Source organism: Tyto alba, unplaced genomic scaffold (assembly GCF_018691265.1).
Source record: "Tyto alba isolate M040663 unplaced genomic scaffold, T.alba_DEE_v4.0 Super-Scaffold_23, whole genome shotgun sequence".
NCBI lineage: Eukaryota > Metazoa > Chordata > Aves > Strigiformes > Tytonidae > Tyto > Tyto alba.
In genome coordinates, this window is record NW_024881297.1 from 22,141,325 (window position 1) to 22,166,279 (window position 24,955).

Sequence of the window (24,955 nt, forward strand, 5' to 3'; positions counted from 1 at the left end):
TTTTTTTTGTTTTTTTTTTAAATCAGCCATACATTTTATGCCAGGAAAATTATGATTTTCTGCACTGAGGATCAAAACTTATGGAATTTATCTCCTATTTCTGCCTACATGCAAAACGAATCCCACTGTCAATTGTCTTCTGGTTTATTTTGCCTCTCTGCTGCCTTGGACTGAGTTAGCTGAGATTTGTTGCAGTGATTTCGGTGAGTGACGTGACATTCTTCCTTTGGGAGATATTATAAACTGGCTTTGATTTTAGGATTGACAGCCATATAATTGGAAGTTCAGTCATTAGGTGGATCAGATTTAAAGAGGAAAAGTAAGGGCAAGGCAATTTCTGAAATCAGAGCAGGCTTTGGGGAGTATTAGATCCAGCAGAGTACTGCTGCAGAGCAATCTTAATATGACGACTGTGAAGGAGGAAGAAAGAAAGCATGGCTGCTTATATAGATTGCTATAAGTACGGTCCAATTTCCACCATAGGCAGGTCTCTCTGCACCTGTTGGATAAGAGCTCAAGTCTAGTGAGAAATAAGCATAAGCAAGAACAAGTAGGGATAATGCATGTTTGTATAGTTAGATACCACAAAGTATAAACCCCTGGAAAGGGTAGTGATGGTAAAAAGAAATGTCCCATCCTGGGACAACATTTCTGCTCCAAGCACTTGAGAAGGAATCAGCAAGTGGGCAAATATTTATAAATTGATGTAGCCTAGCTATGTGTTTTGAACATGGCCTGCAGATTATAATCCAGCAGAGGTTTGTTATCTGAAATCATTGCAGAAGAAAGGAAGGAAAAAAGAAGCAAAGAAATACTTTCCCTCCCCCATCTCTGCATAAAAGCACAGTATGTTTCATTTGGCAGAAGATGGCCCAGAGCTTAACAACCTCATTTGCTGAAACTCTATTTCACTGCAGTCAGTATTAATAGCTTCTCAATGAATAGATTAGATGCTGCAAGTGACAACAAACCTATTTGAGAGAAATTTAATAGGGAGGTTTATTGAAGTTTATTAACTGAATCCTGTTGGCTATTATAACAACACAGCTCAATAAATCTAAACGTCAGAGCGTTTGTTGGCAGGAACCAGGAAAAATGCTGAAAATACCTGTTGTCCTCTAGCAAATATGTGATTTCACTTTTCATAATTGTATTCATCGTTGGGATAAATTACAAGTGAACACGTGGAAGACCAGCATTCTTTAAATACTTGAAAACTCTGCTTGTAACACAGAAAAGGACACTACTAAATGCTGGTAAGGAAAGTCACAAAGAAGACTAGAGCTTTGACTCCTACCAACCAACTTTGAATGTATTTTCTTTCCCCAGAAATAAAGTGGAGTAGGTTAATGCTAAGTGATGTACAGAGCTAGCCAGAATTTACAAACTGAAATCAGTGAAGAGAGGCTACTTCAGTAACATTTGAGTTAATGAGTTATTTACTAGTTAGGGTAAGGCAGCTGTTGTTGTGGGCTTTTTTAAAAACACTTAGGAGAGGATTCATCTCTAACCATATCATTGATGTCCAGGCTAAACTGTGCTCCCTGATAGCTCAGGCACCACTGCACCTTCAGGGAACAGTCCACATTCTCTCTGGCTGTCGCTTGTCTCTGCAGGGTGGTCTGAAGTCAAGTATATGAAGTGTGAGAAGTTGAGGGGCTTGATTTATGGTGGCTGTGAACAGCAAGATAAATTGGGTGCTTCAAGAGGCAGAGTGGGCAGGAATACAGCAGTATGCCCTAGTCCTGCGGGAAGGGAGCTGCATGGCTGGCAAAATGGGGAGGAAACAGAAAGATTAAGGTTGACCAAAACCACAGGAGTGCATGCTTTTGTTATTGTTCTTTCATCTGAAAACAAACAAACAAAAAAAAAAAAACCAAACAAACAGAAAAACTACCTTTTGGGACTGCTGGGTCAGAGGCAATGAAACATTTTGTTACAACTCAGATGTACTTTTTCTAAGCTATTTATTTTTGTTTCTACTCTAATGAAAAGATGACATCATACGAAAAAATCAAAGTTAGCTTTCATACCAACCACTCTTTTGGAACAAAAAGTGAAAACATTTCATTTGGAAAATACTGACTTTTGTATGTACATTTTTCAAGCATTCAGCTGATTCACTAGTTCGTCTGATGAAATTTGTTAACTGGTTAACTTTCTTGGTCTCCTTTCTCAGTAAAACTGCACTTCTGGCACGTCTGCTGGGTAGTGGGAGAAATGTCCCCATCCCCAGTTAACCCTGTTAAAATGCACATAGCAAGGATAGAGCTGATTTTGGCATGCGATTGAAAAGACCCGAAGCCAAAGAAAATGCACAAGGGTATTGTTACTTATGTGGACAGATGATCCCAGCTAAAGCAGTTGTGCTCAAGCTGTTTCCACCTGGTAGAGCCATGCTGAATGACATTATTTTTCAGAAAGTCTAGAGGAGCAGTTGGATCCATTTCCCCTCCTGTTGGGTGGACCATGAGGATGATACAAGTTAAACTAAATGCCTTTGTGTGGCTTTGTCAGCCAGCTGCCCACAAGAAATTGCTTGAATTTTGTTCCTGAATGATGCAGTCTGGAGTCTGGCAACATGTGCTTGTCATTATCATTTTCATCCTTTGCTTTCAGTGAGTGGGTAAATCATACTCGTGTTTAATAAGGTGCAGTTTTCCCTTACAGTCATAACACCAAACTCTTCCAAAAATTATTTCTACATTTGATGTTGTCCTGCATCAAGGGCATCAATTTCTATCTTAGAAAAGGAAGAAAAAAGGTACCATTTGGTTGCATACTGTCATTAAAATATCTACTTTCATAGGCACACAAAGCAGCTAACTGTAGCTATCTGAATCCTCTGTGTGAGGTTACAGTGATGGTAGAAATTTTGAGATTTTCATTTTTTTTTTTAGTCCTATTTAGTTTCCCTATCAGATTTTCTAAGTTTGCAAGTCAAAGGTGTAACTCTCCAGATCTCCCCATGCACCCTGGGCACAAGCCATGCCTTCTCATAGCCTTTTAAACCTGATAAGAAAGGCTGGATCTTCAGTACTTGGGTAATGAGGATCCCTGATGCTGTGAGACAGACAGGAGCATCTGCGTGTTACCCAGCTAATACATGCCTTCTGTAAGGGCATCGTTCCTTTCTCCTTGTGATTACAGTCTGTAAATCCTTCACTTGAGGAAATCCAGCATCAGGAAATCTTGAACTGAGCACTGACATTGACAGAAATCTGAATTTGAATGTCATTTTGGATATCAGAGCTGGACTGGTAGCTGTGTTTTGCACTGAACTTTAATCTTTGGTTGAATATCAGTGGAAACAAGACTTGAGACTGTAGTTATACCAGTGTGGTTGTAGGGAATATTTTTGTAGAAGTGTGAGTTCTGCTGTTAAATATGTTTGCTGGTTGTGATGATCTTATTGCACTGAATAAGATGACCAGGTGAGCCTGTGGGTTTGAAGCCCCATCTTTTTTCCATCTCCAAATTCATGCTCCCACATGTACACAGTATGATAGGGGTTTGGAAACGGAGTGCATTTGCTTTCAGTAGTGTATCTTCGACTAGCAGAACTGAAGGTGTTTCAGTGCAGCTGAGTTGAAGGCAATCACTCTAAAGCAAATAGAGAGTGGTGGCTGTGTGCTGGGCTCAGGTGCTTCAGGAGACAGCAAAGGAGGGATTTGTATGAGGAATGTTATTGCTGAAATGTAGGGAAGCAAGGATGACACAGGGCTGTGAGATTTGCAGGGAGAAATCGGTGTCGCACCACAGATGCCGAGAGCTGAAGATCCAGCCATAAGTGAATAAATGAAACTAAACAATTGTTTAGCAATTAACAGTCGCCGCTTGCTGAGGATAACAGGCACATCTCCAGCACAGAGACAGACAGCTGATGAGGATCACGTCCCAAGAGCACTCTGCCTGGGAGGAGATTCAGGGCAGTCGACAGGCACCTGCAGCCCTGCTCTTTCTGGTTTTTGGGTCCCTGGACACACACTGACCTTTGCAATCACAGCCCCGGCGCCTGGCCTTTGCTGTGCACCCGCACACAGGGATGCAGAATAAGCCTCGTTGCTTCCTTTCATGGAATTTTGTGAAAGCATGCTGCTTTGATCCCATGCTTGCTTTATTGGGTTTTTGTTGGCTGTTTATTACCAAGGCCATTTTCATGCAAACAAGGTCATAGTTTGGTAGTCTACCTGCTCTTTCTGCTCATGCCTCGACTGCAGACCTAATCCACTCTTCCTAATAGCCCTATTGGTTGCTATAGCAATGATAAAGTGTTATGAAAAAGGCAGGATGATACTTAAATGTATGGCTGCTGTTACTTTTTTCTTTCTCCCTCCTGGGAAGGAGAAACCCAATAATGGGGATTTGTTTGGTGTATTATTGTTTTATCTAAAGCTTTAACTGTAGGCTCTTTGGAGCCTGAATGCAGTTATTTTCTCTCAGCACCCTTTGAGAATGTTGCAGCTCTAGAGCAGTTAGGGAGAAACAGGAGCCCAATTTAATGAATACAAGCTACATACGATTTTGTTTTTAAGATGCCAAAGGTTGTGTTTACTGTGACCTGCAGAGAGTATGAAGTTTGCTGTGACCAGCCCACTGTGATGGGAACCTGCTTCAGAGCGCTGGGGGCCCAGCTGGGTTTCTGAAAGTATTAAAAGGTTGCTGAGTGTGTTAGCAGTGGGTTTGTTTCGGATTTGCATCAGGAGAATTCCTCAGCACTGCCATCAAAAGTGGCATTTTGATCAGTAAATTAAAAAAAATCCTAACACCCTCAGCTATCAAGGGAAAGGAAGGCAGAAGATGCAGTATTGTTGCTTAGTAGCTGCATATGGGAATGGGGGACTGTTCTGTTGTACCAAGCCCCCTCTTTTACACACCCAAGAGAGCAAAAATTACCTATTCTGCATTTTCAACTTTTTGCCAAGTTTATAGTCAGAATCATGTATCTGCATTAGAAGTTGCCAGAAACTATCTAGTTTGTAACAGCCTGAAAGAGCCAGATTTGTGTGAATTTAGCTTGCTTCAGAGCCCACCACCCCAGCAAACATAAGTGAGCAAAGCATTAAGAGCTGACAGAGATTGGTCCCTTCTCCTCTCTTATCACCTGGCGAGAGCATCCCCCGTGAAAAACAGCTTGACCTGCCCAGCTGTGGCGGGACCAGCTTGTTCCTGCCTGCTAGGGATTGCTAGACAAGATCAGACTGGGGATATATCGAGTGAGAGGCACTTTCTCACAGTTGCCATTTAAAGACGCCTCAAGCTAAAGCATTCAAAACCACGTGGCGGGTATATTCTTCTCCCTGTAAAATCTCATAAGGACAGAATTGGAGACTGGGTTAAATCTCAAATGGGAGGATTATATCACTTCTGAATTTATGGCTGGCATTAATTCTGGATATTCCCATTACCTGTATAAAAGTGAGTCCCTTTCTGAATCTTTTATGGCCTGGCTTGATTAAAAATGGGATGAAAGCAGAAACAATTTTAATGGACTTAGTACTCACGCTGGTTTAAAACTAGTGCAAGAAGAGGAGTGGTTCCTGCAGTCCCTTATCCCAGATGTACATGAGATTGGTGAAAAACACATTACCAGAAAGAAAGAATTGACTCGTTACATTCCAGGTTGCTTAGTTAAGCGTTCATATAATGTTTTCTTACAGGAGACAGCTTTGTTTCCTTATTTCCAAACACAGCAGCTCATCTTGCTTTCCATCAGCATAGCCAAAAATATCAGGTGAGAGAAAACAAGTCTTATTTTTTCCAGCTGCATGTGTCAAGGAGCCTCCCTGGCATGCAGCCCCCATACAGCGCTGCCTTCTACTTTGTCCTGTGCTCAAAAAAACAATTAAGTGATCTGCTAATGCCATATGCCTGGGGCTGGGAAGGGCCGGGGGAGGACGAGGGAGAGGCAGGAGAGTGGTCTGCTGTCTCCTATACCTGCACAGACAGAGAAACTCTGTCCCGGGAAATGGAGACAGGCCATCATACAAGCACCCCAGGAGGCAGCTGTGGAGGCCTCCACCTAGCCTTAGGTTTGGCCAGTTTTTGCTTTTTTTTAAATAGTCAATAGGTGTGAGCTTTCAGATAGATTGCTGCTAAAGGGATTTGTACCAACCAGAAGTTCTTGGGGCTTATATATCTTCAGCAACTCCATCAAAAACAAAACAAAACAAAACAAACAGACAGAAAAATCAGGTAATGAGTCACGGAGCATAGATTGTACCCAGCACACCACATGCCTTGCAAAGGCTGCCTTGACCATGCCATTGGACCACCTCCAGCCCTAAAAGAAGTAAACAAAGACATCCCTGCCAGAGTTGCTGGGTTTGGGGATTGTCTTTCTGGTCACAGTTTGCGCTGGGGTTATCAGATGTTGGGGACAGCCAGGTAACCTGAGCCCTCTGACAGACCGGTCCTAGGTAGCTCTAGTTGCTACACCAAAGACTCACTTTCCTGGTAGAAAGGTTTTGTGTTCACAGTTTAGCTCTGGAGGTAAAAACTGTGGTGCATTTTTGAGTATTCCTGCTCTAGATCTCTACTGATGACAGTGGGAATGGCCCTGGGGGCAAGTTTTTGAATTGATTATCTCTTTGGATCCCAGAGGAGGTTTGGAGCAAGGGCTTAATGGGTTTTTAGGTCAGCTGAAAGGTGAGGGGAAGGCTTTGCTTCATGGGTTGATGCCTACGATAGGAATCAAGGTAGGTCTTGGCAGCCATCTGCCAAGCCATGAAGATCCTGAAAAGGAGAAGTCCAGAGTCTGTGGCTCCAAGCAATAAACCAAAGCAGGAGAACAACTGATGTCTGAGTGCTTGGAAACAACAGCAAAGAGGTCTGGTGTTGGGGAAACAAGGTGTTTCTGGGGCAAATGGAGAACCTTGAAACATGCATCTCCATGGCTGCTCTCACTCCTGATAAAAACGCCTGATGGAGCTGTGGTGCTCTCGCCTTCAAGGGTGAATTTGGGTGGTTGTGGATGTGCTTGACAGTGGTACCAGAGCAGTAGCTGAAGTCAAACTCACCCTCTTAGACATAAGAAACAGCTGCTCTCTGGTAAACGCCAAGAGCCTTTGGAGAGGCCGCATTCTCCATCCTTTCTTTTTAATTCTGCTTTTTTGATTTTAGATGTGTTGTGAAGGACCGGTAAAAGAGATCCTAGCCCATAGTGGGAGTTGGATGTGCTGTTTTCTGTTAGTCATATTTTTTTTGTAATTCATTTGGCACTTTCTGGAGAGTTTTTTCCCCCACACTGTGTAGGTTGCCATCTTCCTTTCTTTCTTTGTAGCAAGCATGTGGGCATAGCCCTGCTTACACGCTGAGCGACTGGGGAACCACCATAAATGTAGCTTATCTGCTTTCTGATACATTTTCTTTTGCGTTGGTTTGGATTTGTGCATTGTCAGTAACATCTGTTCTGCTTTAGTGGCATACAGTTTTCCGAGTCTAATTAGCTGGCTGCTTGTAATCAGGACTATTTCAACTGTTGTCATTCTGAATGTTCTTTTTCCCTTTTTTTTAATACCACATTTGCCTGATTGACCTTTTTTGTTGTTTTTTTTTTCTCTGTCTTTCTATCGGGCTGCTCCAGGAGCCATGGCTAATCATCTTATAACCAATGCTCTGCTTCGTCCTCATGGCACTAACAACCCTTATAATACATTGCTCGGGGAATCGGCGGTCTATAACAACCCTTCTGTCAGCATGTACAACGCACAAGGTGTGCTGGAGTTTCTCTCTAATTTTTCTAGTGAGAATTCCATTTTCTATGGCTTATTTTGGCCCATTTCTTTCCTTTTTTTCTTCCTTTTTTTTTCTTTTTTCTCTCCACACACACACACACTTTGTTTTTTTGAAACTGGGCACAAAAAAAAAAAAAGATTCCCTCCCCTTCCTTTCATTTCAATGCATCTTTCCATTTTCTGGAGGCTTTTTTTCCATGAGCTATCAAATTCACTTTGAGAAACCGTCGTCAGTTCTACTCAAAGCACTCATAGTGGTTTTGATTTTGTTTTTTGTTTTGTTTTTTTTTTTTCAATCTCCTCGCTTTTGTATTGTTTTGGTCTTGTGTGTGTATTTTGTCAGACATATCCATTCCTCTCATTGTTGTCAGCGCATTTTCTTGTTAAACCATTCATTTCAGAAGCAGGAACACCTTTGAAGGTAAGTGAAGCTAAAATGGCCTTTGCCACCAAATCTGCTCTCGTTTGAAATGGTGTAGAAAAATGTGGTCAGTGGTGCACTGGCTTACATAGGAAAAAAAAATGCAAAATAAAGCAAAACTGCCTTTGATCTCTAAGAAAAAATGACAGCTGAAGTGAGGAGCATAGGTCAGCTCCAAAGAGCAGAGCTTAGATATTGTAAGAAATGTTTTGCCGTTTGCATTAATACATTTTATATGTGCTATTAGAAAGAAAAATAAAATAGAAAAAGGTATAGAGAAATGAACCTCTTGCATATCTTCCTTTCAGCAATGCAAAATAAACAGGTAGAGTCAGCTGTACCTAATGGAGGTTCTGCTGTAGAAATCAGTCTTGTCACCTACATGTTTGTCTCTGCTTCGGCTGTGGGAAGGGACCATGTTTGTAAGCTGGTGTCCTGATGCTTCCATGAGGGAAAGGCAGATGCATTTAAGCAGGACCTGAGGAGGAGCTGGGGCGTGTGGAGCTCTGCCAGCTCCTGTCTCTTGGTTGCTCCGTCCTGCTCTGCCACTTCCATGGGATTTTTTTTTTCTGGCTTGCTTGCAAGGTGGCTGAATCACTGCAGAGTAACGCTGCATTCAGGCACAAGTGTGTCAGCACTCTGTCAGCTCTCCGCTCTCAGGGAAGGTATCCCTTTCCAGTAAAGGATCTCTAAAGAAGGGAAAATAATGATGGCTATAATGCAAGCAGGAAAACCCCCTTTGGGGGTTATATATGGCATATATATATATGTGCCACATTATATATGCCATGGCATATATATGCCATGGTTATGTATAATATGGCAGTGTGTTGTTTATGATAGAAATGGATATTGAACTGTATCACTAGGGTATTTTCATTCAAAGCACAAGGAAAGCACACGTGTTTGACCTTTTTGCTGTTCATTAATTTCGTAGACTATGCTAACTCTGTGCAATAAATTTGCTTCCACTGATGCTTTTTAAAAAAGGGTTACTGTTAAACATGAAACGCTCTGAATTTTAAGAACTTAAGTGTACCGCAAATGTTGAAATTAACTTTGTTGTTCTATATAGTTTCTTGCATGATAACATTGAGGTTTGGGAGCTTTTAAATCAAATGGCAGCAGGTAGTGCTGGGTCAGCATTTGGCTTAAGAGAAGTCCTGACTCAACTGAACCCAAGTGATTTGGGTGGAAATGTGACAAAAAGGTTTTATGTGCGTTTTAATAATCTTCTGTTCTTCTAATTTTTAAGACTAGATTCTGATTCAGTTACCTGATCTAACAGCATTTTATTCCACAAAAATAGTGTAATTGATTTGCAAGTGCTACTCAGTGCAACACAGCTGGATGGATAACAGAGAAGCCTACCCAGGCTTCATCCATGGGAGATGAAGAAAGAGAGTGGGACCAGTACTGATCCCATTTAAGCCCCTGGAGCTTTGACATTGACTTCAGAGGGAGCAAAACCCAACCTACTCCTTTCAGGAGCCTACAAGTTAATTAATGACCATAGAACTGGTATAGCTATTGCTTTTCAAACTGGTTACTGTCCCTGGACAATTACAACCTGTGAATATTAGGAGGTCCTGCATCAGAAACAAAGGTTAGCAAAAACAACCAGGCCTAATGGCCTTGGTGGTTCTTTGGGATTTAAGGATGCTGCACCAGCAGGCATGCTAAGGTAATGATAGTGCATTGTAAAAGTAGACGCTGTCACCATCTCTGGGTGTGCCTTGGCTGGGATCGGCGTGCGGTGAGGGCATTGCTGGCTAACATCACCCAACTAACTCATTCCACATCACTAAGGCTATGATTTTTTTTGCACCTTCATCTACCATTTCTGGTGCTGGCCATTGACAGGGACAGGATGCTATAAGAAACCTGAGGCCTGATCTGATCCATGCCTTCCTTTCCCCCTCCCCAGTAACATGTTTTAAAATACCCTCTCTGTTCAAGCCAAAGTCACCGCATCTTCAGTAGAGACTCACCAGGGGCTGGGAGCCCTAAAAACACTCCTGGTAAGAGGCAGGGAGTCAGTCTCTAAAAGGCCAAAGTCCCATTTCCCGGTGTCAAACGCAATTCTTTGATGGGACACAGAGCGTAGAGGAAGGAGGAGATGGTAGGTGAGGGGTCTGGCACCCTGCAAAACGTGCCGAGTGCTCACCGCTGTTGACAGCTGACACGTATGTTGGCTCCGTCCTGCCGGTGCAGGAGTTTCTCGAAATGGCCTTACTGCTTTCGTGGGAGCTAATTTTAAGAGAAGGCGGCAATCCCGTTAACAAGCTCTGGTTAAACCTCAGCGTGCCACAGACCATTGCAAAGTGGGAAGTACTTTGGCTCATCTGTCTCTTCTTGGCTTAACACTTTCTTCTCAATAACTTCATTTAGCGATGCTGTTACTCAAACTACTGTTCGTCATACTTTTTTATTTTTTTTGCAAAGTCCATGTAGTTTGCCATGTGTTTGGTTAAAAAAAGAGCAGACTTACCAAAGTCTGTAAAACGCCAGCAGCCCTGTGATGAGCAAAGTCATACTCTTACAAAGCACTGTTGCAAAGGATGGACGGCAAAACATTTTTAGCAAGGATATGGATTTCGGTTTCAACTGCCAGGGGTTATTATAACTAACAGTAAGTAAAGCCATTCATTTTAAGACTTTGGAAGTGACATTGACAGTGCCTGTCTTTTCGAGCATGACCGTTACCAGCTTTAGACTTTTCTTAAACTTCGAGGCATTATTTCTTGATTTGTGTCGCACGCTGAACATTTTATAATGGCATTGGAAAAAGTTTTAAATGTGATTTTTTTTAAAATAAAGATGTAGTCAATTGAATATTGTGCATAAAATAATTTTTCTGTCTAAAATGTCAATATTTTTAACCTGAAATAAACCATGTAACAAATTCATGTATTCTGGGCAGTGGAAATTATTTCTGTTAACTCTCTTTTCTGCATATCATCAATTTGCTTTTTACTCATGTTTCTCCTACTGTCGCTGTAAGCTTACTTGTTGTTTTTTCTTTCCTTTTCTTCATGCTGTCGTTTAGAGCCCTACAGAGAGACAAGTATGGGAGTAAAGCTAAACATTGCATATCAAATGTAATTTTTTTTAGTTCACTTTTATTGCATCACATATAGATGATGTAGTTAAAGGAAATTCATCTCACAGTTTTGAAATCAAAAAGTATGAATATACATGTGTATATATATGTGTATGCGTGTGTATGTATGTATATATATATGTATGTGCACATATATATATAGATGAGATTAGATGATGCTTTCTTTGTTTATTTCTTGTTTTTGTGGTATCATTTACCCAGCATAGTTTCTCATATAACTGTGCATATAATTTTTTTAAACTTCACATTTTTATTTGCAAGGTCACAGCATTTTTGTACGGCGTGTTTCATTGCAGACCCCACTCTGTTCTCACCTGAGATGCCTCCATTTTATTTCCCCACCAAACCCCAGATCTGTGCATTGGCAGCAGAAGTGCAGCACTCAGCGCGTCAATGCATATGTTACCCAATGTGACCATCAGACAGAAGCTGTTGTACCCATCACCCATTACATACGGTCCTCCCCCCAAAATGCTCACTTTTCATTACTCCCCAAGCATCATGACTCGGTTGGAGAGCTTCCACTATGAAAATCAATGGCTTTGCTCTGTGTCTGTGATGGCTAGTTGATCTGTTGGCATAGCTCCCTCATTTGTTAGGAAGCCTGGAATAAGGCAGCACCCTCTAAGATTCAAAAACCTAAAAGGTGACCAGCACACTCAGGGCATTTCACTCAAAAGCAAGAAGAAAGCCTGCAGTAGCGCTTTCCAGCCCTTGACATGCAGCAACTACTCCATCGCAGATATAGACCAAATCCTGTATTTTCGGAAGGTACACATGCCATGTACCAAGCATGGTATGAACAACTGTTCATCTGAAATTGTCAGCTAATGGCTCCTCTAATCCACCACGGCTTGCCGAGGGTTGCTAGCCAACCCCCTTAGCTGAAAGATCGATACGTTATTTCATGCATCCCTAAGCCTGCACTCCTTCCAAGGAGGCCAGTAATCCCCAAAAAAGAAAGCATAGTGACTTAACTGCTGGGCCTGATTTTCTTCTCCCTTGCCCACTCGTGATGCGTTGCTCTCAAAGCAGTTCCTCACCATCTCCCATAGCATGTTGGAAAAGAGCCAAGCTCCAGCCTTACATTGACAGTGTTGAGACACCTATGGAATTATGATAGGCAGTTAGTTGAGGGGCACCCCGAGACCCTGTTACTCCTCCTAGATTCCCCTGAGCCCACCGTACTGTGGTGGTGATGGTACTTGATGTACCATCCACTGAACCTTCTGCTTTAACTTTGCAAGTGAAATGGGAGCTATTTTTAAAGGCTTCTCAAGACCCCACAACAGCTACTTCCAACATGGATTGTATTAGAAAATCCCCACCTGGCCAGCATGGAGTAAATAATTTTGGCCATGCCCTTGTGCCAGGAGAGGTAGGGCATTTAGCCTTGTTCCAAAAAAGTCTGGGCCAGGAAGGACTTTGTCCCTTCACCTTACTAATCCCCGAATCCTGCTGTTCAGGCCTTATGCCTTTCCCCTAGCAGCCTGCCTAGCAAAACGGGAGAGTGGATTTATTTTTTTTCTGTAGGAAGGATACACTCCCAAAGTTTGGGTAACGCTTAACCTGGGCTGCCAATATTTTCCCTCAGCTGGGGGGAATTGCCCTCTTCCTCCAAAGCACCCGGAGCCAGGGCGATTGGGACCAGCCCAGGGTCACCTCTTTCTCAGCTCCCCTGGGAATACATAAAGCACAAGATCTGTAGAAGGTGCTGGCCAACAGAGGTTATTTCTTCCCGCCAGCTATTGCCGCATCAAGTCACATGCTTGGCGGCGCTTTCCATTTTTTTGGTAGGAAGACCTTAAGCCGGTTAGCTGGAGTTGCACCCTTCTATTTTGGCTGCGATGGTCTCCTCGCTGCCGAGCCCTAGCAGCCATGGCAGCCTAGAAAGGGGGTTTGAGTGTGCACGTCCCGCGTGAGTGTCCTGTTTGTACAAGTCATCCTCTCTTGTGTAATGTTTTTCAGAGGGGCTTCTGAACAATGCCAGGGATACAAGTGTCACGGATACTCTACCACTGAATGGTAATCACGGCAACAGCTACAGCATCGCCAGTGGCGAGTACCTCAGCAACTGCGTGCAAATCCTTGACCGTGGGTACAACCACACTGAGAATGCCCTCGAGAAAAAGATCCTGAAGGAACTCACCTCCAACTACATCCCTTCCTACCTGAACAACCACGAGCGCTCCAGCGAGCAGAGCCGCAACCTGATGAACAAACTCGTCAACAGCGTGGGCGGTGGGAGCGAGGATGACGCCATCGTGCTGGATGACGCCACCTCCTTCACCCACGAGGAGAGCCTGGGCCTGGAGCTCATCCACGAGGAGTCCGACGCCCCGCTGCTGCCCCCCCGGGTGTACTCGGCAGACAACCACCAGCCCCACCTCTACAGCCGGCGGCGCATCCCGCAAGACAACAGTGAGAGCTTTTTCCCCTTGCTGACCAACGAGCACACGGACGACCTCCAGTCGCCCAACAGGGATTCTCTCTACACCAGTATGCCCGCGCTGGCCGGCATGCCCATGACGGAAAGTGTCACTGCCAGCACCCAGACCGATCCCCCGCCAGCCAAAAGCGGTGGCGGTGATGCCGACGATGTTTACTACAAAAGCATGCCCAACCTTGGCTCCAGGAACCACGTCCATCAGCTACACACTTACTACCAGCTAGGTCGAGGCAGCAGCGACGGTTTTATAGTCCCGCCAAACAAAGAGGGAACCCCCCCGGACGGCAATGCAAAAGGACCCGCTCACTTGGTCACTAGTCTATAGAAGATTCAGCAAAAATTAAGCAAAGAGACAACAAAAAAGCCCCTCCGTAACACTCGGTTTACTGTTCTGAGTTAATCCAAACAGTGGTAATATTGTGTGTACTCCTAAATCTTCATGCTGTTTGAAAGGAAACTCTCAGACTTTTTTTACTGGAATTTTTAGGCCGGCCCAGAGAGGACAGTAACTGCTGCCCACCCCTCTCTTCCCCCCCATCCTCCTTTCCTCCAGACAGACTTCATTATGTTAATGAAAGAGATAGATAACGGCACACTTCGTGGCCTTCTCAAGTTATGCCGTGTTTGTTTAAACAATCCTTGATGCTGTGTTGCTCTTAATACTGAGGACCTGATTTAAGAGGGGGTAAAAAAAAAAAAAAAAAAAAAAAGCAAAGGAAAAAAATAAATAAAAGGCCAAAAATGTGCATTTGAAACTAGTAGCGATGACGCATCTAGGTGGGAGCGCTGCACAAAAACAAGCTAGCAAAACTCTTTCTTACCAATCCAGATCACGTCATGGGTTTTGGTCACTCACAACTTGGTTTCACCGCAGCGCCCTTTGCTGCGGGAGCAAACAAAATAAAAACAAATTTAATGAGATGGAAGGGAATCCTAGAATTCTGTGCTAAAGGCATATTTTACATTTTGCTGTATTAACGGATGATAAAAACTAATGGCAGAAAAAGAAAAGCGAACAATTTCTATGTAATGTACAGATACTAGCATTGCACATATAGTCTGCTTTCTGTTCCTCCAGAACTTGCGTCCCTGTTAATGTAGTGGAAAAAAAAAAAAAAAAAAAAAAGAACTTTTTTCTGTTGTGCTGGTCTTGTAAGTTTGTCTACCAGTAGGAGCAAGGTTTTTCATAATTCCTTCTTTTTTCTTTTTAATTTTGTTTTGTCTCTTCCACTGACCCTCCCCTCCGTCCCCTCCCCATCCCAGTAAAAACATCTCACTGGGCAAAAAAAAAAAAGAACATCACTTTCTAAGAACCATTTTTAGTAACACCATCACAACTTCTTTTCAGCCAAGACAGTCTTTTTATTTCCTCGCTGTATAACTTTCTTCAGCCAGCATATTGCCGGCAGACCTTTTGGCAGACTAGAGCAGGGCAAACTTTCCCATTGACAGTGCACAACCGATCGCAGTGATAATCCTGCGAAGCATCTTTGGCAGGCAGCCCCTCAGCCAGGCCGTAGGGTCACATCCAGGAGCCAAGAGGGTTTTTTAATAATTGTAGTGGGGCTTCTACAGGAGACGCCCATTTCCCTGGAGGAGCAAAGGGCCATCACAGCTCCATCTGGTCCTCGGTTTAGGCACTTGTACTGCAGTGGTTAAGAAGAAAATTGATTGACACGTAGTGAGCTAAAAAATACTTTGCAGTGATTTAAAAAAAAAAAAAAAAAAAGTCTTCTGTTCATTATTTTTCCTAACAGGAAATTTATTTATTTGAGAGGATTTTAAGTAACATAGGCTTTCTGGAGGTAAATTAGCAGCACGAAGTATGAATTATTCTTTTTTTCTTTTTTCTATTTGTTTTTTTCTGTTGGTTTTTTTTTAATTTATGATCCATTTTGTACGGTCTCAACAGTTGAATGACCTCATTACTAATATTTGTTGTAAAAGTGAAGCTTGTTTGCCAACCAATAAACGACTGATCACAATTTAGAAGATACTGTATGTATGTACTGTACAATTAATATCTCTTCTTTTTATCGTTGTTGTTGTTCTTCTTCTCTCCATTACTGTCTTCAGTGCAAGTCTCCACTCCTTTACGGCATAAGTGAGCAATGCAAAAGAAAGGAGGCCTAAACTGAGCAATTTAAGCACAAAGGTTATGCAGCTACAGCTGACTAGAAATATCAGGCTAGCGGTACTTGTTTAGGGGTGAGAACAACACCAGTCGACATTTGTTGCAGGTGATTCTAGGTCTGTTTTGTGCCTACTGTATAAACTAGATGACGACACGCGGATGATTTGAGTATAGTATTTCATGTGTCGTACCTTTTAATCATTGTAATTTTTTTTTTTTTTTTTTTTTTTGGTTCTTCTGAGATTAAAAACTGCTGGTAGCATGTCAAAGAGTAAAACAAGTCCCCGTTAGGCCTCCTCGGTTGTTGTTTGCTGTCTCTTTATTATCTTGCTCCGGGCGTACACAAAGCACCATCGCCGTCCTTGGCCACATCGCCCTTCCCCTCTCACCACTGCCAGGGGCCTGCTGGTGTTTTGCCTCTCTTCTCCAGCCTCCCCCCTCCAAATCCCTTGGGAGCAATTGGGATTCATCTTCAGGATATAGAAAGCCACAAAATAGACTAGAAAGGTTGACAATGAAAAATAACCACCTCTGGACACACTCGGTATTGAGTTTTCGGTATATGATTTTTCACAAAGCCCTCCCATGCTTTGGGCTTCGGGGTCTGGTGCTGCCTCCATCCAAGCTGCCTCCATCCGACTCCCATCAAGCTGGGTAAAAGCCAAAAGATTTGGGCCAGGCAGGTGATGCCGGTGTTAGACAAGATATTCCCAGTGCTGGAGGATAAATACAGCAGTGGAGCAGTTCTGCTCCATCCCAGGGTTGTCCTCACACAGGGCAAGGCTGCTCGGTGCTGCTCAGCAGGGGATTGTCAGGGGGAAGAGCCAGCGGGTGGTGGTATTTGGTGGTATTCGTGGCCTACAAAGAGTCTGGTTAGAGTTGCCTGAGTCCTTCCTGCAGCCAAGCACTCAGGCCAAAATATCCTGGGGAGGAAACTTTATTTCTGACCAAGCATTGATCACAGCTCTGCCTCTTGCCAGGTCTATGTTTTGGCAAGGAAGCATTTCCCATTGGGAGATTGGGAATCACCTGGCTTCATAGCAAAACAGCCACTGGCCAGCCAGGTCATGCTCTTGCTCCCAATGCTGCCTCCCTGTTTCGTGTTATTTTCCGTGACAGCAGCGACGGATCTGGGCAGTGCGTGGTAGACCTATGCATGCAGGTGAAGCAAGTGTTTCAGACCAAATCGTGTAGTAGCCCAATGGAGGCTGCTGGGGCTTGAAATGCTTGAAGCACCTCTTATTTTGGAGAAAGTAAAAACTCTTTTACTGTATAGACTTAAAAAAAAAAAAAACAAAACAAAACAAAACAAAACAAAACAAAACAAAACAAAACAAAACAAACAAACAAAAAAAAAACAACAGTTTTCCAGGGATATGGTGGGATTAAATTTGTGCAGAGGGTGAGATACACCATAACAAATATTGTCATGATAAAATGGGAGGCAAATGGTCAACAGCATTTACGTGCCTGAAACTATGCAAAAGTAAACTAGTAGTGGATTTGCTATGGGAAGATTGTGTACTACGGCAAAATCTTTGACTTTCCTTATTTCAGATGGTCATTCTTCCCCAGCCTTTATGTGTATTTCGGATTTATCAGTGGACAGGCTGTTTTTCCCCTCTTCTCCATCCTTTCTTGCTGAAGCTTTTCACTGCCAGCCTACCATGCCTATTAGCACTTTGATTGCAAAAAAATGTTGTTTATTTTCAAACTGATTATTTCCATCCCCAGGCTGTTCTGGCACCACACGATTCACTGTTGGTGCTTCTTATAGCTTCGGAAACAGCTGAATCACAAAACAGAGGGGAAATAGATATTATTAATTATATTAAGCTAAAAATGGTTTAAGACTGTAATTTAATTTGATGGGGGAGCAGGGTGGGGATTATTTTTGTCATTTTTTTTCCCATTGAAAACAGGCTTTTGTAGTGTGAGATAGTTGATTATGGGCATGGTGAAGGTTTCTGCTTGTTGATAAGTAGCTTGGTAGATACAGTTCTTATGCAACTGGCAATGTAACGGTGTCTTCTGGGCAGACTGCAGCACGGGAAACTCAAGTCAATGTGAAGTCCTCAGTGACTAAAATGCTCCTTGGGTAGGAGGAAGAGCTACAAAATTTCTAAGGCATTTCTTAATGCTAAACCAAGGCAGAGATGTGAGAAAACAGCTTGCTGAAGAGGCAGTAGAGATTATGGTATTAAGTCCATACCTATGCTTGGGGCACATAACTTTGCAAGCTGAGTTGAAGGGGATAATCAGCTTTGTACTGGAGGGATCTTCTTTTTCTAGAGCTTTGTTTATCAAAAGCAAAAAAAAAAACAAACAAAAAACAAAACAGATTTGCCTATAGGGCTGTAGGGAGAAGATTAAAGCTTTATTGTTCAACTGCAATAGCATTCCGCTTTCAATGAAAACCAAACAGAATAGAGGCAGGCAGGCTTGGTCCAACGAAAACATCGCCCTGATACTTAGATCCCCCCTTTCTGAAACATGGAACTGCCTTTGGGAGGTGTATGTTGCTGGGCATGTTTGGAATGAGGATTGTCAATGTTGATCCCTTGCTTGAGGTGTTGGTTTGGAAAGCCTTGCTTGCAGGTGGGAAGAGGGGGACGGAGAAGTGCGAGACTCCGTGCCTTGCATTTTACTGGAAATCATCTTGGGATGCTTTGCAAGTTTTGAATCCCTTTTTTTCCCTTGCTCCTTCTAATTTACACAGGACTGGGTTATTTTTCCTTTGTGATCCCACCGCAGACTGCCCCAACGCAAGCTGACACACCAGTTCACTGTGCAATCACTATGTTTTCTACTGCTTAAGGACATTTGGCTCCAACAGGCAATTAATAAAAGACTATATAGGCTGGAGAGTTGCTGGGGTTGGGGGTTATTCGTCACAGCTTTGGAGGCACTGTGTAGGTAATATTACTTATCATGGTGCTGCTTCTTTCTGCCTGTTGATTGCATTTAATTCCCTGAAATCTGTGGTTGTTAACCAGTCTTCTTCCTTCCTCCCTGCCCCCAGGTAATGGGCAATGAGATGCTTCAGAGGGCCGGGAGAAATGGTGGTGGCACTGCACTCCTAGGGGTCCTTGCATGTCTCTGTGTGTGTCCCTACTGCATGCATCCCCCTTCCTTCTTCTCTGGCCAGCTGGCCTCTCTCTCACACACCTCCACACGCTCTTGATCTTTCTAGTTTATAAAGAATATAATACCCCACAGACTTGCCTTGACAACAGGGATAAAGAGGTAGCTCATCTTATTAAAAAGCTATCTCAGGAAAGCCTAAGAGCACCAGCTTGGTCATCTGTCACATCCTGATCTTCTCCTTATGTTTAGAAAGAAAAGTACTTTATTTTTAGCTACCTGCTGCATTCAGCTAGACTCTATGCAAATTTTATTTAATGAATATTTTAGGGTTTAAATAGTCTGTGTGCTCATGAACATTATATAAATGTCATGTCGTTGCAGGCTCTCTGGTAATGGCATGGAGAACATCCTGCAGCATAAAGCTGAAACCAGATAAAATCAGTGATTAATGCTCCCAGGGAAGGTAGCAGTGGTTGCGCCAGTGGTGGCTGTCCTCAGCAGGGACATTAGCAGCACGGCCAGGGGAGAGCACTCAAAGGGGTACCCCTGGGAGGGCAGCAGCAAACCCCACTCTACACCAAGAGTCATTTTGTTCAGCACAAGTAGCTGGTGTAGGGCCAGTTTTGCTCTTCCAAGGGCTTTGGCAAGCCCTAGGGGTGCATGGAACATACACCAGATCATATGTTGTCCCAGCTGAGGAGGGATGGTCTGTTTAATGCTGAAATGTTGAGACTAGCCAGGATAGCTTGGAAATCTTCCTTTTTCACATCAGAATAGCTTTTTACAGGTGCTTATTGCTTATTATATTTGGTACACCAGACAGATGGTGGTAGTCTTCTCCAGCAAAATGCCAACAACAAAAAAAAGTCGTCCTAACTATTTGCTGTCTTTATTTCTTCTTCTGTCACCTTTTTTCTTTTCTTATATTTCTACTCCTTAAATATACTGTACTCATGTAAAAACCCATGCTAAAACCTCAATAAATAAAAAGTATTGGCATACAAAGCAGTTATTATGTGCCAGAAGCAAATACTTGATATTTTGACAGCATTGTTTAAAACCCCAAACATCAACTTAAAAGGCACAAACATAGCTTCTGCACAGCCTCCTCAGCTCCTGTGCATGGGAATACTTGTACGGATGACCCGATATCTCTGACTGCCACTTATAATCAACTGCATCTTATGTTACGACTTTGGAAAGGTTATTTCCAGCAGCAGGATGCTCGATGGGTAAATTATTGCTATAATAAAACTGGTTTTAGCCTGTCTTCTCCCACTTCTCTTTGAGGCATCTCAGGCAGAGTTTAATTTGGGTCCCCATGGCAGGCAAGCTCAATGCAGGCGTGAGCCCTGCAGCCTTTGTGCTCCACCGGCAGCAAAAACTCCACCGTTCAGCGGGCACATCCACTGATAAATGTTTTGGGGAGATGAATGTTGAAAACCGAGTGGTCAATGAGGTGGGTGGAAGATTTCTGTCTATGCCACTCAGAAAGCAGCAACACCTTGCCCCTGGCATCTCTTACTATTTGGTTGCACAAAAACTGCAAGGGGTGGAGGGGATGGGAAGATGGTCTTTGGGCAGGGGGAAATACAAGAAAAAGCCCCTCATTTCTGGCAAGGCTTCATCCTTTGGGTATAATGTGCCAAAAGCAGTTTCTCAGGTGCTTTCCGTAGGCAGCCAGAGAGAATCTCAGGGTTGTAGGGGATTAGTCCACCTGTGATGGCACAGGTGGGAGGCCAATTTGAGGAAGGATGAAGCCTTGCTGTGTCTGTCGGGTGCCTGATCTGGTCAGCCCCTGGTTTCCTCACCTTAAAAAAAAAAGGAAAGAAGGTTTTATAGTTTGCTGCCAAGGACCTCACCAGCCCTTTTTTTGAGAGGGTCCTTCCCTGATAAATAGGTGAGTTGCTGTCAGTGCAAATGCTTCAGCTCTGCCCTTTGGTCACCTCTACCTCACCCTCCTCCTTGCTTGTGTTGCTACCATTCATACATACAGATGAAAGGCCTTATTGCTTAAACTGCTGTAGATATCAGTCAAAAAGAGTGCTTCATATTAAATAAGTGGGATTTTTGATTATTTTTTCCCCCAAGATACTGTGCACCCAGGCATTTTTAACTTCTAGCAGTTTGTATTGCAGTGCAAAGTAGCCCGCTGAGTTAGCAGCAGCAGAAACAAAAGGAGAAAATGATTCCCACTGCTTGAGAAAAATAAAAAAGAGATGAGTAACAAGGAAAGGATGAAAGTCCCTCCTCTTTTGAACAGCCAAAATAGCCAAGCTGGGAGATTCCCCAAAAGTTGTCAGCTCTGCCCATCACACTTTCCCTGCAATATTCTCTATGCTCCCATGCAGAGCAACACAGATTTGCCAGCCCTTGGGTGGGTGGGAGATGGGGTGAAATGATCTACACTTAGAAAATACCTCTAGGACAACTCTTAATTCTTTCTGAATGTGTTGAGTCTATCTTAACCTCCACCTGAAATATCATTTATAGAAAAGTCTGCATGTGCTCACTCCAAATGGCACATGGCTGCCACTTCCCAACCTGCACAAGTAAAAGGAGGTGTTTTCCTCCCCGGGGCTGCAATGATTATAGAGGCAGCTGTAAATCAGAGCACTCAGGATGTGAAGTGCCCTTCAGATAATGTCTGATAGCAAAACAGATCTGTTTACTCTGCAGTCATTTATACTATTTATTATTAAGGGGGTGGGGGGAACCACAAAAAATGCAGTTAGCTCAAACAAGCCTTGTTGGGCTGGTACAAGCTGGTGGTTGCACCTCGGCTCTGAGGTCTCCTTGCCTGATCTGGGCTAAACCCAGGGGAGCAAAGAGCCACCTCAGCATCGTCCTTCATCCGGAGAGTGGTGGGTAGCAGTGGCTGATGCTGCTGCTCCTCACACTGTTTAACAAATTACTGGCTCGTGAAGACAAAGCCAGGCAAATCCGTACCACTGGCTTCAGCAAAAAGGGCGTGAGGAGGTTCCTGATGGGATGCTGAAGGTTTCCCTTTCAAGGCAAGCCCAGACATCCCGTGCTTGCTTTGAGGGTGAAAATGGTCTTAAAAATAGATAATGGCTGCTGCAGGATCCTGATTTGGGGCTTTACCTGCTCTCCTCTTGTTTTCCACAGAAAGCGGAAGGACACCCAAGCAGGAGCCGGTCTTCAGGCGAGTCACCATGGAAGACAGCGTCATCTAGGTCCCGGGGCACCCAACAAGCCTGCCTCGGCAAGCCCAAGCCAGTGCGCTGCCTCAGTTTAACCATCCCTCACTTGGGATCGTGTAACAGGAGAGGCTGGAGAAACTAGCTTGGACCAAAACCCTCGGCAAACCCTTCTGTCTCCAAGGAGAAAACAGCCTGGCTGAGCTTCCTGCTGCCCCACGTGTGGCAATGCCCTGGAAAGTGCCCTCACCGCTTGGCCGCTCGCTTTTTTTTTTAAAAAAGAGCAGAACGAGCAGAAAGTATCTTTTGTAACAAGGAATGAGTTTCATCTGCTCCAAATATTGGCTTTGCAACTTGAAAAAACTTAAAGATGGCTGAGTGTGCTCAGCCCCGCCATCCTGAGCCCCTCTCCATGCTCGCAAGCTGGGCTGTATAAAGGCCACCCTGCTGGATCCAAGTCCCTGTTGTAAATACAGACCTGGCTGTGCAGAGAGGTAATGAGGGAAGGAAAAGAGGGACAAAGAAATAGTCCTTACGCCAGAAGAAGCTAAACTTGCTGGCAGAGTACTGTCGAGTGAAGCTGTTTCTTGTAAATAGAGTCCGGCATACACATCCAGTAGCAGCTCCACTTGGCAAAAGCTTGTGGGGGGAAAGCTGCTCGTATTTTATTGTCTTGTGTAAATAGAGATATTTTTTGGAAAAAATGAGCCTTAGTATCTTGAAGATAGCGTTTCTCAATCAGCGCAGCTGGGGATGGATATATGGGCAACCACAACATCTGTGCGGTGGAGCTGGCGTGGGGCCTCGCAGCCGAGCTGTGCCGTGGCAGCTGCAGGGGACACCTGAAGGGTGACGGACAGAGAACTCGGCAGATGTCTCTGCTTCATTCTTGTAGACAGGGTGAACTCACTGGCCCCGTGGTCTCCACTGGTATAAATACTCAGCTACAGCCCACAGAGGACTTGGGCTGTTTGGTGCAGGTGTGGAGGGGTGGGATGGGCAGAAATCACCAGAAGGATGTAAATCCCATAGGTGTGGTTGCCCCGAGACTTTTAGCATTAATTAAAAAAGAAAAGAAAAAAGAAGAAAAAAAAAAAAAAAACAAAACAACAACCCTGAAGACTTGTTAATGGTGTTGGGCCAACTGTTCAGCTGGGTAAATGGAGGCATGCATAGACATCTGTGTTCTTGTCAGCCGGCACCTATACGTGCAATTCTCCTCGGCATGTGTGCAAATGTGTGTGCAAGAGCATACCCTGCACGGATGGCTGCCAGCCAGCACAGGTCCCCATGTCTGTGTCCGTGAGAGAAGAAAGGATATGGCTGTGTTTGTGTACTCACCTTTATATGCCTAAACACATTTGAGAAGTCATAAGTAACACTGCCAGGTCCAGCTTTATTAGCATGAGCACAAAGTAGTGTCTGCACCTCTCTGGGAAAAAAGGCACAGCAGGCTGGGGGGGGGCAGTGTTCGCTGAGCTAAAGCTGATAAATCTCTGCTCTGCATTGAGTCGTCATCTGCTGTCCCCCCACTGCGACACGGCAGCAGCCATTTGCAAACGCTCCCAGCAGAGCAAGGCTACGCCTGGGCATGGGTGTTTGCAGGATGCAGGCTGCTGCAGCGGGGTACTGATAGAAGCAGGAGAGGAGCTTTGGTGTTTCCCTTTCATCCTTCACAACTCAAAGCTTACTTATGCCTTATTTACTCCGAGTCTGACCATGTGGATTCATGCAGCAGAGGGAAATTAGAAAAAAAAAAAAAAAATGGAATTAGAAATTGAAATTAGAAAAAAAAACAGACTTAAGGAATTTTTTTTTTTTTTTTTAAATGACCCATAATAACTTTCTCTAGGCAAGTCTCTCTTCAGCCTGGCGTTTTGCAAGGAAGAAGGGCCAAGGTGGGAGTATCCCCTCCCCATTAAAAAGCCAGATAGCGTAAACCAACTATTGCACATATTTAGCATAATACTGGGGGCAAAGCCCCTATACCTTTGCAAGGAAAGGCCAGTGAGCAGTCAGCAGAAGCTGAAAGCTCCCTCAAAGCACTGAGGGGTTTGGGCATCTGGAGTGGTAATTTCCTTGCACGGTTCAAGGTGAGCTACAGGGATGGTCTTTTTCTCCTTGGTACTTGAATACCTCCTATGTCATCCAGCTCTGTGGGGCTGCTGTTACCATTAACACCTAACAACTGCCAGTGCCAAACAAATTATTTATCTAACCAGCTCACAGAAGACAGCGTGCTTTTGTCTGCCACATGTGGACATCTCTTCCTTTGCCCACTTCTCCAGCCTTGTATAGTGTCCCCAGACAAGGTGGCCATCATCTTGGGGAGACTCAGGTTTCCTCTCCAGTGAAGGCTGTCAGCCTTTTTTCCCAAGGGAAAAAATAACGAAAAATATTAACAACACACCCTGTCTTTGTGACAGAAATGTTCTGAAAATCAGACAGTATATTAAGCAAAATAAATACCTCCAAAAAGTTTGAAAGCTCTTGATCTTTCACTGTCACGAGGGGACCATCCTTATGGTTTCTGGAGCCCCAAAGGGGAGTGCTAAATCCTGAGCCTGAGACTACGTGACCTTGGGGAGATCTGGGGTGCTGCATGAGATGAAAGGGGGGCTGCAGTTGCAGGAAGGTATAAATCCCCTGGTTTTTCACTGGCTTGCAGGAAAGCAGAAATCCCCGTGGGTTGGGTGGGGTTTTTTCATTAGAGCTTTCACTATTAGTTTCTCTCCTCAGACAATCCCGTCATCCCTCAACTTAAATCCTTGCCATTATGTCCAGAGGAGTTATTCTTGGAGGCATTTACGATAGCCTTCAATGTCTCTCTCTCTCCAACCTCA

At 43.9% G+C, this 24,955-nt stretch overlaps 1 protein-coding gene across 27 annotated transcripts in view; it reads left to right on the forward strand.

Annotated features, from left to right (window-relative positions):
* Positions 1 to 22,610, forward strand: part of ADGRL3 (adhesion G protein-coupled receptor L3) — a 520,467-nt gene extending 497,857 nt beyond the window's left edge. For 11 of the 27 annotated variants that reach the window (XM_042796493.1, XM_042796492.1, XM_042796494.1 and 8 more), the window contains 3 exons: positions 7,586 to 7,714; positions 11,207 to 11,224; positions 13,250 to 15,722. In XM_042796493.1, the coding sequence (XP_042652427.1) occupies positions 7,586 to 7,714; positions 11,207 to 11,224; positions 13,250 to 14,055 (953 nt within the window). In that variant the 3' untranslated portion in view covers positions 14,056 to 15,722. Of the gene's footprint in view, positions 1 to 7,585; positions 7,715 to 11,206; positions 11,259 to 13,249; positions 15,723 to 22,080 lie in introns of those variants that run through there. The other 16 variants (XM_042796506.1, XM_042796509.1, XM_042796504.1 and 13 more) reach the window with 7 other exon arrangements.
* Positions 22,611 to 24,955: the final 2,345 nt, after the last annotated feature.